Raw genomic sequence first — 18,103 nt, forward strand, 5'->3', positions numbered from 1 at the left:
ATTAGTTGCATTTATTTTGAATAAACTGATACCCGTGACTTAATAATAATATTTTTTTTTTAAATGAATTCTTAGAAACACAAGAAAATTTTCAAGACGTGACGTCACCTCTTCCCACTTACAGCCGACAGTCCGCTATATAAGCGGTAGCAGAACAGTTGGTGACGATTACTTCGTTTGTCGTCGGACTGTGTACATCTCACCGAAACTCTGTCCGTTTTCGTTGTTTTATTTAAATTGTATTGACAGTGACAGGTGGACAGGGTGAAGACGTCTATAAAAGGCGACGTCTCCCTAGCGTCGACACATTTTCGCTGTAACCGTTAGGACAATTAGGACGTTACTCTGCCCGATTTCTATTCGAAAATTAGTCTTTGTGTTGTTTGAAATTTATTCTTAGAAGTTTAAAAACCCTTTTTGATCTTATTTCCTAATTGTATAATAATATGGGACCGGTACTCGAAACCGGGACCTCTAGCCCAGTAGGCAGGGTCACTAACCGCTGGGCTATATACATCATCAATTGATAGTCAAATAATCCAATATTGTATTCTTTTTCAAATCTATCTATACTATTAAATGGAAAGTCGGTGTTTTCCTTCGGTTATACAGCGAAAACTACTGAACCGATCGGAATAATACTTATATCATGCAGATGTGTTTCGGAGAATGTTTTTGTCTATGATTGAATAGTTGTCATAGCAGTACTGCCAAGACGAACACTTCACATACTGGTAGTTCTACTGCTTTGAGAAAATTTTAGCGACTGCTAACAATAGTTACTACTTTCCAGTTAAGTGTGACATGGTGTCCAATCTGACAAATGGTTAAAATAAGTCATTCAGCAAACAAGCGACTAAAGCAGTTCAAGCCTTTATTCTCAGTCGTCGTTGAAGCATACATATTAAGTGTACGGACTTGTAAACCATCCTAGTTTGAATTTCCACCTTTTTGCTTCTTTCCTATTACCTACCAGTGGCGCCGCCTGGTGAACATTTTTCTACTAGTCTAAAACTGTAATGTCGGTCGAGCGAGATTAAATGACGGCGGTCCTGCACATGATATGTACCTACTTCCATTTTCCTTCTCATTATCACGTGTTTGCAAGTCAAGAGTTTTCACCCTTTCCTTTTAGGGTTCGAGTAGTTTTAGCAAAGGCTTGAATCTTTTCATTCCCACAAAAACATAATATGGGATATACTCGTACTCTCAATAAAATTGATTAAAGTAACGCATTTCAATCTAAAAACATTCTATTTAATCATGCACTGATAAGATTGATAAGCTCAAACCCTAAATCAATAAGCCTTCAATAACTATTAATGCAGAGTTGTGTGATGCCAATCAGCCACTTTATGGCGCTCCAAATACTAATGGTCTAACTAATCTCTGGCCTGTCACCACAAAGTACGATGCACTAGCCAACAAACCAACCGTCACTTTGCAAAGAGTATCACAACATAAAATCACGCGATTCTCGTCCATTATCGCGTGTAATATATTTTTCTATAACGCGGTATCAATTATCGGATACAGCTAGATTAAGCCCATTAAACAAGCTATCAATTATGAAGCACCTATCTATAGCAGATAATGATTTCGGCAGTGCCCGGTACGCTGACTCGAAATGTGCGCGTGTCGACAGAAAAAGGCATCGTTTCTTATAGAAGATATACTAGAAAATAAAAAAGTGATTAAAGAAAATGAAAGAGAAATCAGTAAAACTAGAACTGATGATGTACTTCAAACGAAATTCAACGTTATGACAGAAGTAAAAAATGATCTAGATGCGGTTAAGTTGAGGGTTAATCTCGAACAGAGAAGAAATACATACCCGTTGTATCCGATGCCGGTAAAGGCCAATATGCCGTGGCCGATGTACAGAATGAAAGGGTATGAGGTTCCGCAGCAGTCTATGAATTTCTATAGCGAACCAGTATTAAATTCTGACCATATTTTGCGGAGTCAGTTGTCGGTGAACAGATTTCTGACACCATATAGTGTTCGGCATCCATACAACTTCGATCGGGGTGAGTAAAGTGTTATGCTATAATCACTTTAATTTTTATTCAAGGCTCAGAAGTTAAATTATTTTTTAACAAATAATCATCATCAGATATCAGATTTTAACGTAAGAAAATTGTTAATCACTATTGATATGAGTTATTTCAAAATATGAACTTAGAAATTGATTGGCACATTTAATAAATTTCCTTTCTTGCCTTTATATTTACTGAATTTGTCATATTTTTTGTAGTATCTAAAAATCTTATTATTTTTACCGGAAATACTATTGCAACTTTGTATCAGTTATATTTGTATGTCCACATTATATTTGTTACTTTACTCAGAGAACATGATTTTCCGCTTTTTCTTTGTATTACTTGAATGAGCAATAATAATAATATTGACACACTTTTACACAATTTATCTTGCCCCAAACTAGGTAAATCCTGTGATATGGGTTGCAAGACAACGAATTACTACTATACTACTTACTTAAACTTTCATGACTCGGAAACAAAGTTAACATCCATATTCATCATATAAATATTTGACATGACCGGAATTAAAAAATGAAAGACTGGAAACCAATAACGAACGTACTAATGATTAAACTGTATCATGAAAATTTGATTAATAACAAAACCAACAATCAGAGGGAGGCTCTTTTTCACAGGATGCCGGCTAGATTATGGGTATCAAAACGGCGCCTATCTCTGCCGTGAAGCAGTAATGTGTAAGCGTTTTTGGGTTTCGGTCCGAAGGGCGACGTAGCTAGTGAAATTACTGGGCAAATGAGATGTCTCAAGGTGAAGAGCTGTGAACTGCTTTGAAATGGGCAGGGCGTATTAATTACCATCAGCTGAACGTCCTACTGGTGTCATACCCTATTGTTATAAAACAAAAGATTATGATACAGTACATTAAAGAACTCATTTTCATCAGCCCCCTGGTGACGCAGGGAGTACTTAACTTCTACTTTTAATTACATTACAAACAAAAATATAAAACTTCAGCTTTGGTCCTACTAATATAATAGTTTTATTGTTACCTTAGTTTTAAGTAAATAATTATATAGAAAATAAGTATGTAGGTAGAAATAGATAGCAATAGCAGAATACAAAATTCAAGTTGAGTACATTATCATGCTCATTGTGTGTATTGTTATATGTAATGAAATGTCTTTGATAAAATTATTTGTATTGCAAATAGGGATTTCTAAATCAAACAAATTTAAGTTTCGGATAGTACCAATAAACATAATATATACTAAAACATCCTCCGAAACACGCCGCATCTTATCGTATATGTATTAATATAAGTAAGTATATATAAAGAACTGCTCTTCATTTACTAGTAGTTATAATATGTAGATAGTTTTTCTACAGTGCTGTAGTAGAATTAGCGCATTTCTTAGCGCAGTGTTCCCAGCACGATACGATATGGGATCTTAAGAAAAGCGTGTGCACTTTTCTACTATCGCTTCTGTGATGGCTCTGGTGTTGCAGGAGAATTATCTCATGCAACATGCGGCGGTGATAACTTCATACATCCACATCATAAAAAAAGTGTGTGTATATTTTTGTATGCACGCAAGAAGTTATAATTCTTTGGCCTAGCGAAGCAAAAATCACTAAAATGTTTTATTACTCGTGCTAATCTACGTTTTTAGAAAGAACAATTTTGTAAAAATCTTGCAAAGATGGCTTTGACAATTAATTATTAAATATTGAATATGGCTGTATCGGCTTGAACTCTTTGCCTGTCCTAATAATGGACAAAGAAACCAAAAAAAATAACAAATGATGCAAAGGTCAGAAAATTTTAGAAACCAACTTGAACCTGTTACTTTTGTGTTACAGTGATGCACGCGCATCTTAAAATTTCACTCTCATCATTTTTTCATAACGCGCCTGAAGAAGTACAAATTCAATAATCTAATATTAGATATATGTACAGTACAACTGATACTTCTCTCTGATCGGTCCCTCATGTTTGAGGATCGTGGTCAGCATTATGTTGGATCTGGAGCGGATGATCTGCCTCCACCGGATTCAGTCCCTCTCTAACAATCATAGAGAATTTAATAATCTTTTTGGAGAACGACCACGCATTTTTCAAAACACAATTAGTTTTTCCAAACTTCTGCGCATTGTGTGGCCAAAATATGAAAGAATACGTTGTCTGAAGAAGCAGTTTTTATTCGGAGCTGAATCAGGAAGATACTGGTAATATCCATAAGTATAAAGTTTTAACATGTGTAAGTATGTAAGTGTTTACAACTGATATCATATAAGGAAGGTAGAGCCAATAGAGATTTCGAATGTAATATTTATCAAATTAATGTTCAATAATTCATATAATCCAGCGGTTATCAGCAACCACTGCAAATAAAAAACAACATTCGCTTATCATTTCAATTGGGACAGTGTGGTTTATTATAGCTAAATTCATACGGCTTTGTCTAGATAGGGACATTCTTATCAAATTTATTTTTCTTTAATAAGTTTTAATTTAATATGCTCTCACAACATGATCCTAGAAAATATACAAAGTATATCTGTTACGAAAGTCAAAAAAATCCTTAATAGCGTTGTGTATGGTTAATGTTACTGTAATATAAATGACTTTCTTACGGCCGTTCTCAATATACTATCTACAGATAGAGATGAATTACTACCTTCTACTGTCAGTAATTAGCTGTCAATAATCTGAAGCTGTCCCAATATACCGGATAAGTCATTCTTATCGTCGTATATTGGGACGCGTGAATTGCAAATCCATACAAACTTGTATCGCTGGTAAGCTATTCGTCCTCCCATTGACAGACAGCGTGTACGGGTAAAGTGAGTTACCGTCAATAAGTATATTGGTACAGAAAAGTCAACGATAGTTACGTTAATGATACCATAGATAAATGGAATGGAGCGAACGCCCTGTATTGTAACAAATTTAAAAAAAAAGCCCGCTGAGTTTGTTGTGCCCGTTATTCTAAGGTCTGAGGCGTACTACTTCGAATTTGTGGTAGTTTTAGACGTTCAATAAGTAACTTTAAATCCAACTTTGAATAAAAATGGTTGAATTTTATATTATGAAATATGATTTAAATAAGCTTGTTAGTATATATTGTAAGAGAACCCATTATAAACTATATTATAAAAAGCACTGCTAGTGTTTTTTAAGCTTGTATATCAATCGCGTTTTGCGAAAAACTTCTTGCACCGCACAGCCACTTAGTGGGAGCTGATATCTATAGATCGTACTTAGACATTACTTACGTAAAACTTAGCTGAGTGTTATAAAACGCTAACTTGACTTTTGCATTCTGCTGTTCTTGCTTATGCTCAGCATAATTTCAGCTGTCAAATGATTATAAAAACGAAATGAAAGAATATCCTAAGCTAACACTCAGCTAAGTTTTACTTAAGTGAAGTCTGAGCAAAGTCTAAGTACAATTTATTGATGTCAGTCTAACGGCCGTTTTCAATAACCTATCTATCCTTGGTTTAACTTACTAGAGGTAGAGGTAGACAATCTATCCCTTTTACGCTTACTTACATTTCAATAACCTATCGACAAATAGCATTGGACTATAACTGTATTGCACATGACTATGGCCGTTAGAGCATAATCTTAACAAGGCCGGCAACGCATCTCGGGGCCCCTTGTGTTGCGAATGTTAATGTTCACTTCCCATGGGGTAAGCCTCTTGCCCGATAGATTACCTTATAAAAAATGATTATGTATGTATGTATACTTCAAAATTAATTTTAGATAAACATGTTTATTTCCATAAAAGTTAGTTTTTAAGTAAAATAATGGGTATTAATTGATGTCTCAAAAAACTGCCCACGATAATATATATGTATTGTTAAAATATCATCAGACACAATATTGACTTAATATTATCTTTACAACTCAATTCGTAAACTAAGAATTTAGATAGGTTGTGTGATTGATTGATCATTGTAATTATTGAGATAATAATAATCCGAATAGTGATCGAAATATCATTTAAAATACGAAATAATGCAACGCTATAACATTATGTTATGTTAAATTTTATGAATATATAATTATTAATTAATTTAACCAGCAATGCTTTATGCTTTTAGGCCGCAGTTTTATTTAGTTATTAGCTATTAGTATCACATTATGATTAAAATAATCTAATAATATTTAAAAAAAGTTTTAAGAAAATAACATCTTAACTGTTGCCTCTCAATATATTCTTGATAATGTGATACATATATACATAAGCACTGCATAAGCGAATTTTCTACAAACTGTGTATAATATATAATAACCATAACACCAGGAAAACACCGATGTATGCTTTTAGAAAATGATCTCAGATAAAACTTTTTAAGACAAAAATTAAAACGCCGAAAAAACTGAAATGCAAAAAATATACCTTTTTGAAGTGAAATCAGATGCTTATAGCAGTATATCTGTACCTATACAGCTGACGTATTGTGGAACATTAGTGCTATATCTTATAAGTGAAATTGAATGGATTTAGTGAAAAGTTCAATGTGTATATTATACAGTGCATTATTGAAATAATGATTTTGTTTCATTAATGTCTAATTGAAAATAAGTTAATTTTTTTAAGGTTCTGAAATTAATAGTATAATTGTTTTTAAACATTATAAAATTTATATAAAAATATTTAATACTAAAAGTTATAAGTTTTCACTTCTATCGGCAGTCTCTACGACAGCCAATTTTTTAATTAACCTTAAATAACAGTTGTCGAAGTAATATAAATATACCAAAGTAATATTGAGTCACGCCGTCAGTATAATTATTATTAATAAACGAGTTGAATGGTGGAAGTTGAGCCATCGAACTGTATGTACTTATACGACAATGATAAGCTGATACACATAATCCAATCATGGACAAAGAAATGGACAGTCTAACTGATTGTTTAATAATTTATATAAGAATAAAAGTTATCATATTGAACAATTTAAAACTCTTTGTAACTTATAATAGTGTAATTACACATTTTTTCAATCCTTGTGATGTACTTTGTTCAAAAGTTGAAATAATTCTGGGTTACATAATATATTGATATTGATATCAAATGACCCTTAAGAACGAGGATATTTCCAATATAAAGTCCCGAAAATGTTCCTTAACTATTTATAATTTTAAATGAACGCATTCAACGAAAATAGGTCGCGTGTGACAGTACCGCTACGGTATGGGTGCACTTTCAGATTTTAATTGGAATTTGAAAATTTTAATTTGACAAAACTGCCCCCTAATAAAATACAGTGAAAAAAAGAAATTTTTATTTGAATAAGATATATTAATTTAAAAGATTTAGTAAATTATTGACATAATATATATCATGTAGACACTTGAAAGAAAGAACCCACGACAAAAATCAGGTTTAAGTTAGTTTTTCAATATTTTCAAAATTTATTCTACTGTTGTCCCTGACCAGTACAATGGAGTGCTGGTCCACTTGCTATAAAGCTGTTTTTTATATATAAGTAACCCTAAGTACTGAGACGTATCAAGTGAAGGATTATACACTTAACAATTAAGTTCGAGAACCAATCTACATAGTCCGTAAATGCCGATATGATTTTGTTAAGATTCTTGATAATTATGCAAATCGTAAACCACTCAATTAGTGATTGATAACTTGAGCGAAATCTTACGCGCGTGGCTATCTTATCGATAGATTAATAACATAATTGCGTCAGTTAAATGTTTATTATCTCAGCACTCACTTTGTCACTTAAAAAGCTTTACTGGTAACTTATCATCGGTATCACGAGAAAATAAAATCACAAATGTTAAATATATGATTTTTTTTGCCGACATATCCGTAAAATTACACAATTAATACAAATAAAATATTGTGCCTATATTCTGGACGGTAGCATCAAAATTCCATTTTCATCTTTTTTACAAAAAAACAATGGAAAGTTTTAATAACATTTCTCTTTTCAAACAACTCAATTCATTTCTCATCTCTCTTTTAATAACAAAACTACTACACAGTTTTTTTGATGAAAATAAGGGACGAGACGAGCAGGACGTTCAGCTGATGGTAATTGATACGCCCTGCCCGTTACAAAGCAATGCAGCTCAGGATTCTTTTTTTTTATGGAATAGGAGGACAAACGAGCGTACAGGTCACCTGGTGTTAAGTGATCACCGCCGCCCACATTCTCTTGCAACACCAGAGGAATCACAAGAGCGTTGCCTGCCTTTAAGAAAGGTGTACGCGCTTTTCTTGAAGGTACCCATGTCGTATCGTCCCGGAAACACCGCACAAGGAAGCTCATCCCACAGCTTCGTAGTACGAGGAAGAAAGCTCCTTGAAAACCGCACTGTGGAGGACCGCCACACATCCAGATGGTGGGGTTGATATCCTAACTTGTGGCGTGTCGTGCGGATGTGAAATTCGGCGGAAGGAATCAGGTTAAACAGCTCTTCGGAACACTCCCCGTGATAAATGCGGTAGAAGACACACAATGAAGCGACGTCTCTACGCAACGCCAAGTGATCCAGCCGTTCACAGAGCGCTAAGTCCCCGACAATTCCAGCTGCTCTGCGTTGCACGCGGTCAAATGGATCGAGCTGTTACTGGGGTGCGCCAGACCAGAGATGACAGCAATACTCCATGTGTGGCCGGACCTGCGCTTTGTAGAGCGCTAAAATTTGGGCCGGCTTGAAGTATTGCCGTGCTCTCTTTATGACGCCCAGTTTCTTCGAAGCCAATTTGGCTTTGCCCTCCAGATGGCCACGGAATCGGCAATCGCTCGAGATTTCGAGACCCAGTATTCCGATACTAGGCGAGGCTTTAAGGGAAGTGTTCTCGAAGAGCGGTGATACGGCAAATGGGGTTTTTTTAGTGGTAAACTCGCAATTTTGAGTCTTCTGGGGGTTAAATTGGACAAGGTTCAACTTAGCCCATTCCGCGACCTTCTCGAGAGAGGAGTCGATAGAAGACACAAGTTTCTCCCGGCACTGGTCGACGTTTTCTCAAGAGAGACCTGCATGGCCCGTGTATACGGCATCACCCGTGCTGTCGTCCGCATAGCAATGTATGTTGGCGTTGGCCAACATATCATTGATATGCAGAAGAAACAGCGTGGGAGATAGCACACAGCCTTGGGGCACTCCAGCGTTCACGGGCTTGGGATTCGAGCAATAACCGTCGACAACGACCTGTATGCTGCGCCCAGTGAGGATGCTGGAGGTCCAATTGCTTAAGCTCTCGGGAAGCCCAAATGATGGAAGTTTTGCGAGGAGCGCCTTGTGCCATACACGATCAAAGGCCTTCGCTATATCCAGGCTAACTGCCAGGCCTTCCCCCTTCTTTCAATAGCCGCCGCTCATCTATGTGTTAGGTATACCAGAAGATTGCCAGTCGACCGACCATGGAGAAAGCCGAACTGCCGGTCGTTGATCAACTGGTGACCCTCAAGGTATACCAAGAGCTGGTGGTTAATTATGCTCTCCATGATTTTGGAGAGCATAATTAATCACCAGTTTGCCGGATCCGAACTGTCTCCTTTTTTTGGGATCGGATGGACAAGGGCTGACTTCCATGAATCAGGGACTACGCCTTTTGAATAAGAGTGCCAGAATAAACGCGTTAGCACCGGTTAGTCAACTCAGGGGCACACGTTCTAAGCACGATTGGAGAAATGCCATCCGGCCCGCTCGATTTCCTGACGTCCAACGAAAACAGAGCTCCCCTAACAGTTTTCTGTCTGAACTGTACTTCAGGCATATAGCTCTGACACCGCGGGATGGTCGGCGGTGTTTTTCCGTTGTCGTCAAGAGTCGAGTTGGAGGCAAAAGAGTGCACAGGAGATCGGCTTTCTCTTTTGCCGTATGGGCCATGGTGTCATTCCTCATGTGCAACGGCGTCATGGACGGCTGGTTGAAGTTACCAAGAGCAGCTTTTGACAACGACCAGAACTTGCGTGTTCCGGTCGGGTAACTGGAAAGCTGCTCGCCAATTTTGACGACGTGCTTCGATTTCGTACGGGCGTTTTGCCGCTAAAAAAATCTGGAGGCACGGTTATATTTCCTCTTCAGAACTTTGCAGTTCGGATCCTTTGAGCCCAGCGCCGCAACCCAAGTTCGATACGCCTGTTTTTTGCAGTCAGATGCTGCTTTAACTGACGCATCGAACCAGGGCTGTGATCTGCCACCGATCGGTACTACACAGCTTGGTATAAAAATATCCATGCCCTGCAGTATCACACCGGCTACTGCAACGGCGCAGGCACTAGGATCATCCGAAGGGAAAGAAACCCTGCCCCAAGGGTAGGATGCAAAAAAGGAACGCATCCTATCCCAATCTGCTGACTTGTAGTGCCAAACGCGGTGGGTCGCTGGTGGTCTGCGACGTTGGCGTCGGATAGGCACTACACTCCTGACCAGGCAATGGTCGGACGTTCCGAGAGGGGCATCGATAGAGACCTGGTAACCATCGGGATGTGTATTCAGCAGAAGATCTAATAAGGACGGCATGTGGCTATCCACATCCGGGAACCGCGTTGGCGACTCAACCAATTGGGACAGACTATGGTCTAAACGCCAATGCAAAATTATACACAGATCGCCCTGCGTAGTCTGTAGTACGTGATCCAAGCCATTCGGCATTGTGCCCGTTGATATCACCCAAGACTACGATTTCAGCGGAGGGGATCTGAGCAAGCAAGTCATTAAATGCCGCTTGAACGCAGCCCATGAGGTGATCCGTTTCTGCGTTACCACTATGGGACCTGTAGACACACGCATAAATGCGGACGCGGTCCTCTAAATCTACGCGGAGCCAGAGAGTAGACAGGTCCCTACCCTCAAAATTGCCGAGACGGCGACAGCAGATATCCTCCCTAACGTACACACATACCCCGGCATGAGGCACAAAATTGTGCTCAATTTTGTACCCGGGGTTAACCGTTAAATATGACGTATCGCTAGGTCGAGATATCTGCGTCTCCGTAAGGAAACACAAGGCCGTCTGCGCCGTCTCAAGGTGGTGGTGGACGACGTTTAAATTGGAGTGAATTTCCCTTATACTACAAAAGTCCACATTAAGCGTGGAGCGGGGTGCCGTGGTGTTGCTGCCCTGTCCTTAGATACGCGCGGTACTGTGCCCTCCCCAGGATACGAGGGGCAGCCCGAGCGAGAATGCTCGGGGAGGGACTCTCCGACTCTGGTAGAGCCGGTACCCTCCTGGGGTAATATCTTTTTAAGGACCGCTCTCATATTTTTGTTGGGGGGTGATGGGGAGGGGGAAGGGATGGCCTCCGGTCCTCGACACTAACCTATGCGAAACATAGCGGCACTAGGCCGCTACTTTACGCCGGTATTCTGTGCGAGTGTGGTAGGTAACCCGGACGAATCTGTCCCGATTGTGCTGACGTCATAAGACCGCAGCGTGACTCTCCCACTTTCAAAAAGCCCGTAGTCGCCTATTACGACACCCTTGGACTACCCTATTCTTTTTACGCCCCGGGGCAGCACAGGGTAAACTCCAAAATTTTTAAGCGGCACTACCACCTTGAGACATTAAGATGTTAAGTCTCATTTGCCCAGTAATTTCTCTATCTACGGCGCCCTACAGACCGAAACACAATAATGCTTACACATTACTGCTTCACGGCAGAAATAGGCGCCGTTATGGTACCCATAATCAAGCTGGTATCCTGTGCAAAAAAACACACCAAAATAAACACGAAGATATAATACATTTCCATAATTTTTATTATTATAAAATTTATTTTAAGTGATAGTTTTTTAATATCGCCTTAAATTTTTTCGTCCATCTTCATCATATATTGGTTGAATAATTGAAGTTTAAAAAAATTGCATGATTTAAATATTGTAGTCATACTTTAATATTCGTATTTATTGTTTATTCTGTACTCTAATACGTAGATATATATATTATAATTTATAGTTGGATGTCTTCTCTACTATTGAAAAGTCATTATCAATCCCATCTTTCACATATTAAATTAAGATAAAAAACGCGATTTTATTACCCAAAATCGAATACGAAAATGTTCAGTTAAATACTATATAATATATATATCGATACCTACGATCCGAGTAAAGTTTCTCTTGCATACACGATGCATCACATAAAATCACGCAATTTTCATCTCAGATTTTTTCAAGTTCATCAGCAGCATCGTCATCATTTCAGCCGGAAGACGTCCACTGCTGGACAAAGGCCTCCCCCAAAGATCTCCATGATTTTCGGTCCTGCGCTGCCCTCATCCAACCTATTCCGGTGGTCTTGATCAGATAATCGGTCAATCTTGTAGCCTACCAACACTTCGTCTTCCGGTACGTGTTCGCCATTCGAGGAATTGAATGCCCGAATGGCCATCTATCCGTCAAACTATATGCCCTGCCCACTGCCACTTTAGTTTTGCAATCATCTGAGCTATGTCAGTGACTTTGGTTGTCCTCCGAGCATAGCCCTGTGAACGACCCTGAGCTTCCTCATAAGGCCCATAGTTCACCACGTCTGCGTTTCGTATGTTATACTGGCAACACACACTGATTCAAAACCTTCGTCTGGAGTCACTATGGTATTTAGGGCGAGAAGATTTCACGGAGCTTCCCGAACCCTTTCAAGTTGGATTCGATTCGGATTATTAGGGATCAGGTTACTTTGAACAATACAATCTTTCTTTTCAATTTTACAATCTGGTCTGCAATATAGCTATTGCTGGCAAGGATCTGTCCCATTCTGATTCCGCGCGATCTAAACTAGTTATTTTTTACAGGAGTTTGTTGTAACGGTTGGTGGGGCGTTGGCGGCAGACGGAAGGGGGGGCAGGTGAGGTTCAGTGCTGCGCAAACCGGAGCCCTGGAGCGCCGGTTCAGTGCCAGCAAATATCTCAGTCCGGATGAGAGGAGAGCGCTTGCAGCCTCACTCAGATTGAGTGACAGGCAGGTTAGTTTCAGAAAATTATTCAGAAACTGCACACATTTAGGCTGAGATCTATAGAGCGTACTTACCCCCTTACTTATAATAGTCTGCTAACTTAAAGCATTGCTAATTCTCACTTTGTCTTCTTCTATTGACCTAAGTCAAAATGAGAAAAAATACTCCTAAGCGGCTGTTTATTTTTGCTAAATGTATATTGCAGGGTCTTTTAGGTGTGGCTTTACGTTGATCAACTTGAATGTATTAGTAATTATTGATTTATGTTACTTTATAATAATAATTATAAAACGTTACCACTGGAATATTTGCAAGTCTGTCAAGACGAAACATGCGCCTCGTCTTAAGTATATAACAACTTTAGCTGTAAATGTCTCTTGCAAATAAAGAAATTTGACTTTGAAGTTTTCGCTAATAATTATGAATAAAACAGGACATGATAATATCAATTCTCTAGTTCGACAACATCGCGATGACACACCTTAAAATATATTATTACTTATCAATACTGATAGCGAAATAATCCAATTTTAGTGATTTCTTACAATCCTTATCTTTCCCCAGGTGAAAACATGGTTTCAAAATCGTCGCGCAAAATGGAGGAGGACCACATCCGAATGCAATGACCCTGGCAGTCCACCTTCACCAGATGAAGGTTCAGATGATGATGTGCAAGTCTCGGAAGAGGTCTGACTCTATTAAAGGACTTTCAGATATGAAGAAAACGTATTAACTTTAATGTAACCTTTTTCCGCGAGGACGCAGTTTCTTGGTTGAAATTTACTTGCACAATAATATGTTGAACAACTGCAAGCATAACAAAAGAAGACGAGATCACGAATTATAAAATCCCTAAGAGATACAAGAATAGAAATGATTTGCAAATGTTAGACTAGCGGAAAACTCGGGGTAGTAAAATAAACATAAAAACCAGCCTACCAAAACTCTTTAAGAAAAAAGCGATTCACTCGATTGTATGAAACGTCTTGTAAAAAACACATTAATCCGTTACGTTTTAAGCAACTGTTCGCTTACAAACTTAGCCGGATTATACTTTGTCGCCAATCGCCATACTGTAATTACTTCTATTAATTCAAAGTTATGTCAAATGACTGCACGTTTCATACTATTTACCTACTTTGCACACATAATCTATCCTGCCGGTTAAATTATGGGGGCAAAGAAGCCACTGAACATCTGTAAAGACACAGCAGGATAGAAAAGAAAAGCGAATCTATTGTTACTGTAACTGATTTTAATTGACAAGTCGTAAACAGTCACACACGCTTCTAATTAGGTCCATAGTATTTTGAATATTATACCACTGGCTAACGCTCACATTGACAAAATTTGTCACGCACTATCGGGCTGCCGAGTAGTGTATACGATAGAAACAATTACATGGTATACGGGGGAAGCTTATCACTGACGATGATGATTAAGGATTGGTCTCCTATTTTATGCCGTACGCGACGTCTAGCGTTAGCGTCAACGTTCAATTCCGTGGCTTCCAACGTCTGGACGCAACGCACAGCGTCGGCGGTCAATACGTCTGGCGTGACGCAGGTGGCTCAGTGGCTACTCGCGAGCGGTCGCGATGATTTTTATGATTATATCACTTTTATCATACACTGCATTATAAGATTTTACTGATTCAATCAACAACTCTTATTTGCCTTTATCAAACCTCATCAATTTGTGTGACGCAAGCGACGACCTTCACGCTGCTGGTTCGAAATGACTAGAGACGCGGCGCACGGTGTTCGGATGCCGCGTACGGCGTCAACAATTCAACACGCAAGCGTCGACGTGTGAAAGAGACAATAAAGTACATTTATATAGTAAGCATGGTGACGCAGCGTACGGCGTGACGAGACGTCGCGTACGTAATAGGAGACCATAGCCTAAGTGAACCACTACAACTTTTGATCTCCTATTCTTTAAATATAATAAGAAATATTTTTTTAGGATGTGAGTAAATGAGCACATGATATCTGTACGGTACCACCATGAGTAACAAGGTTTTATTTACTCATATGACGGTACGGCATGTAATATGATGTAAGTCGTTACGCATCATAAAAAGACCGGAGGCGTATCATACAACCTTGCTTGCTTCCAACCTAGCTTGGCCATCCTAGACTTTAAATGTACTTAATGGTAATTAATATTTCGTCGCAAACCGTTAAAATCAATGCCGAAATAAAAAGAATTATACATTTGTAGGTAATAGGTAAATAATAAGTGGACCATGTTCTATGTTTTTAGATTATAAGAACATATTATATTATATTGTTGTATAATTTTCATTTTCTAATGTATAATAATGTTTGTTTATGAATGTTACGTATGATGTGTTCGTTAGACAAATCCGACTACCTACTTTGTAAATAAACTGCCTACTTAAAGTTAATATTAGTTTAAGGACTTAGTATTATATATTAAATATATGGGTCATTATATGTTATTTCATTTTCTTGCAAGTTTCCGATAAGTCATAATCAGCATATAAATTTATGTAACCTTCTTTATTTTATGACCATGTCGTAATTGTGTAAAAAATAGGCTATTTTGGCTATAGGCTATTGGCTTAGTAAATAATACGTGTAGATAGAGCCTCTTGCTGCTAGACAACCGATGAAAACAAGCCAGGTTTATAACCTCAGTGTGCTTGCATTGCTCAATACAGAGGTTAACAGTTTTAACAGCTGTCACAGTCTATATATAATCTAGACGTACTTACTTATAACGGCCGTTTTCAATAAGCTATCTATCCTTAGTTTAACTTACTAGAGGTAAATCCTTTTACGCTTACTTACATTTCATTAACCTGTCGACACAGCATTGGACTATCGGCCGTTTTCAGTAAAGTATCTCTAGATACGGATACATTTCTGTCACCGTTTAATGACAAGATCTTATGTATCCATAGTTTTGTCCAATGCTTTTTTTTATGGAATAGGAGGACAAACGGGCGTACGGGTCACTTGGTGTTAAGTGATCACTGCCGCCTACAATCTCTTGCAACACCAGAGAAATCACAGGAGCGTTGCCGGCCTTTAAGGAAGTACTTTACACCAGTGGGAGTTTCCTTTGCACAGGATGCCGGCTAGATTATGGGTACCACAACGGCGCCTATTTCTGCCGTGAAGCAGTAATGTGTAAGCATTACTGTGTTTCGGTCTGAAGGGCGCCGTAGCTAGTGAAATTACTGGGCAAATGAGACTGAACATCTTATGTCTCAAGGTGACGAGCGCAATTGTAGTGCCGCTCAGAATTTTTGAGTTTTTCAAGAATCCTGAGCGGCACTGCAATGTAATTGGCAGGGCGTATCAATTAGCATCAGCTGAACGTCCTGCTCGTCTCGTCCCTTATTATCATAAAAAAAAAGGAGTACGTGCTTTTTTGAAGGTACCCATGTCGTATCGTCCCGGAAACACCGCACAAGGAAGCGCATTCCACAGCTTTGTAGTACGTGGAAGAAGCTGTGAAAACCGCACTGTGGAGGACCGCCACAGGTCCAGATGGTGGGGATGATATCCTAACTTGTGGCGCGTCGTGCGAATGTGGAATTCGGCGGCAGGAATCAGGTTAAACAGCTCTTCGGAACACTCCCAGTGATAAATGTGGTAGAAGACACACAATAAAGCGACGTTAGTTCATTGAAATGTAAGTAAGCTTGAAAAGATAAAATTATCTACCTCAAGTAAGTTAAACTAAGGATAGATAGGTTATTGAAAACGGCCGTAAAACTATATTGGACATAACTATGGACACATAATATCTTGTCATTAAAACCGTTTAGTTACGGATACATTGCTATCACCGGATAGCAATGTATCCGTAACTAGAGATACGAGATATATAGAGATATTATTGGAAACGGCCGTAAATGACGTAAGGCTATATGCTTCATATTATAAAAAATCTATTCTAATCTATTAACAATAGTGGTAAATAAGATTTTAAATTAGTAATCTTATGGAAATTGTGTCGTTATGTTTATGTAATTATACTGCCTAGGTTAATATGTAGGTACCTACTACCTATGTATAATACCAAAAAATTGCTTAAAAATAATTTAATCTATCGATTTGAATGTAGAATGAGACACTAATAAAAAGAAGAAAAAATACAAATATAAATTACAAATATAATATTCATTTTCAATTTATGTGATTATATATACCTATATTCAGTATGGTATATGTCGATATAACAATTTGTACTTAACTTACCTAACGATACCTTTTTAAGAAAAATATACTTACTGTTGGCTAAATCTTTAGTTTGTTTTTATTATTTCTGTATATAGTATGATTTGATGTTATTCAATGCGGCATATTTAATTAAATTATTTGCTTTTTAAATTTTGTTGAGGACGAATATATCTGTTGGTAAGAACTTTTTACTATAGCAACTAAGGGTACGGTAGACTACCGAATTCTGGGCATAGATAGATCGAGTAATTTTTACATTAAAAAGGGTATCTGCCTTATACCTACGCTTTTTCGGGACTATAATTGCATGAATAAAGATGTAAGATCAAGGCAGTCAATTTTGTTGATGCGCACGTCATACAGAATTAACATATCGAGTAAAGTTCGCCGGTCTTTTAATTGCATTAATATATGGTGGCTACAGGATTTCCCATAACTAGAAGCATAATGCCGAAGGCGATATTGTAACACCTTTACAAATTTTGATTGTTTATTCTCTATTTCGTCATTATAATATTATATCCTATAATATAGGTTCCAGATTTTACAGTAGTATTCTAAGACACTACGAAAAAGGGTTGACTTACACGTATAACGAAACCTAGATTCCTGTAAGCTTTTAGTTATCGCAGCAATGTGCTATGTGTGTCCTTTATGCTAATTGTGCATGTTAAAGGAACGTCAAGTAATTTGTATTGATTTTCTATGTTGTTTCCTTTTCGCGTAAATATGATTTGAAAACATTTAGATAAATTGACAACAATACGATTTTCATGATAGTAGTCACACATTCTGATTAAATCGCTCTGAAGGTTTATTGAAGTCTTAATGTGACCGTAAATTTAAGTGTCGTCAGCATACATAAGAAACTTGGCAAACTGGAAACAATCCCCAATATCATATGTATAGGATAAATATAATAATGGTCCCA

General features: G+C 38.0%; 1 protein-coding gene across 1 annotated transcript; it reads left to right on the forward strand.

The window, feature by feature from the left end:
* Positions 1-1,622: 1,622 nt before the first annotated feature.
* On the forward strand, positions 1,623-15,354 carry LOC126977421 (homeobox protein Hox-B7a-like). The gene is made up of 3 exons (XM_050826225.1): positions 1,623-2,030; positions 12,792-12,961; positions 13,517-15,354. Exons 1-3 carry the CDS (start codon positions 1,628-1,630, stop codon positions 13,643-13,645), a joined length of 702 nt encoding a protein of 233 aa, XP_050682182.1. The 5' UTR covers positions 1,623-1,627; the 3' UTR covers positions 13,646-15,354.
* The last annotated feature ends 2,749 nt before the right edge of the window (positions 15,355-18,103 follow it).

This window comes from Leptidea sinapis, chromosome 2 (assembly GCF_905404315.1).
Source record: "Leptidea sinapis chromosome 2, ilLepSina1.1, whole genome shotgun sequence".
NCBI lineage: Eukaryota > Metazoa > Arthropoda > Insecta > Lepidoptera > Pieridae > Leptidea > Leptidea sinapis.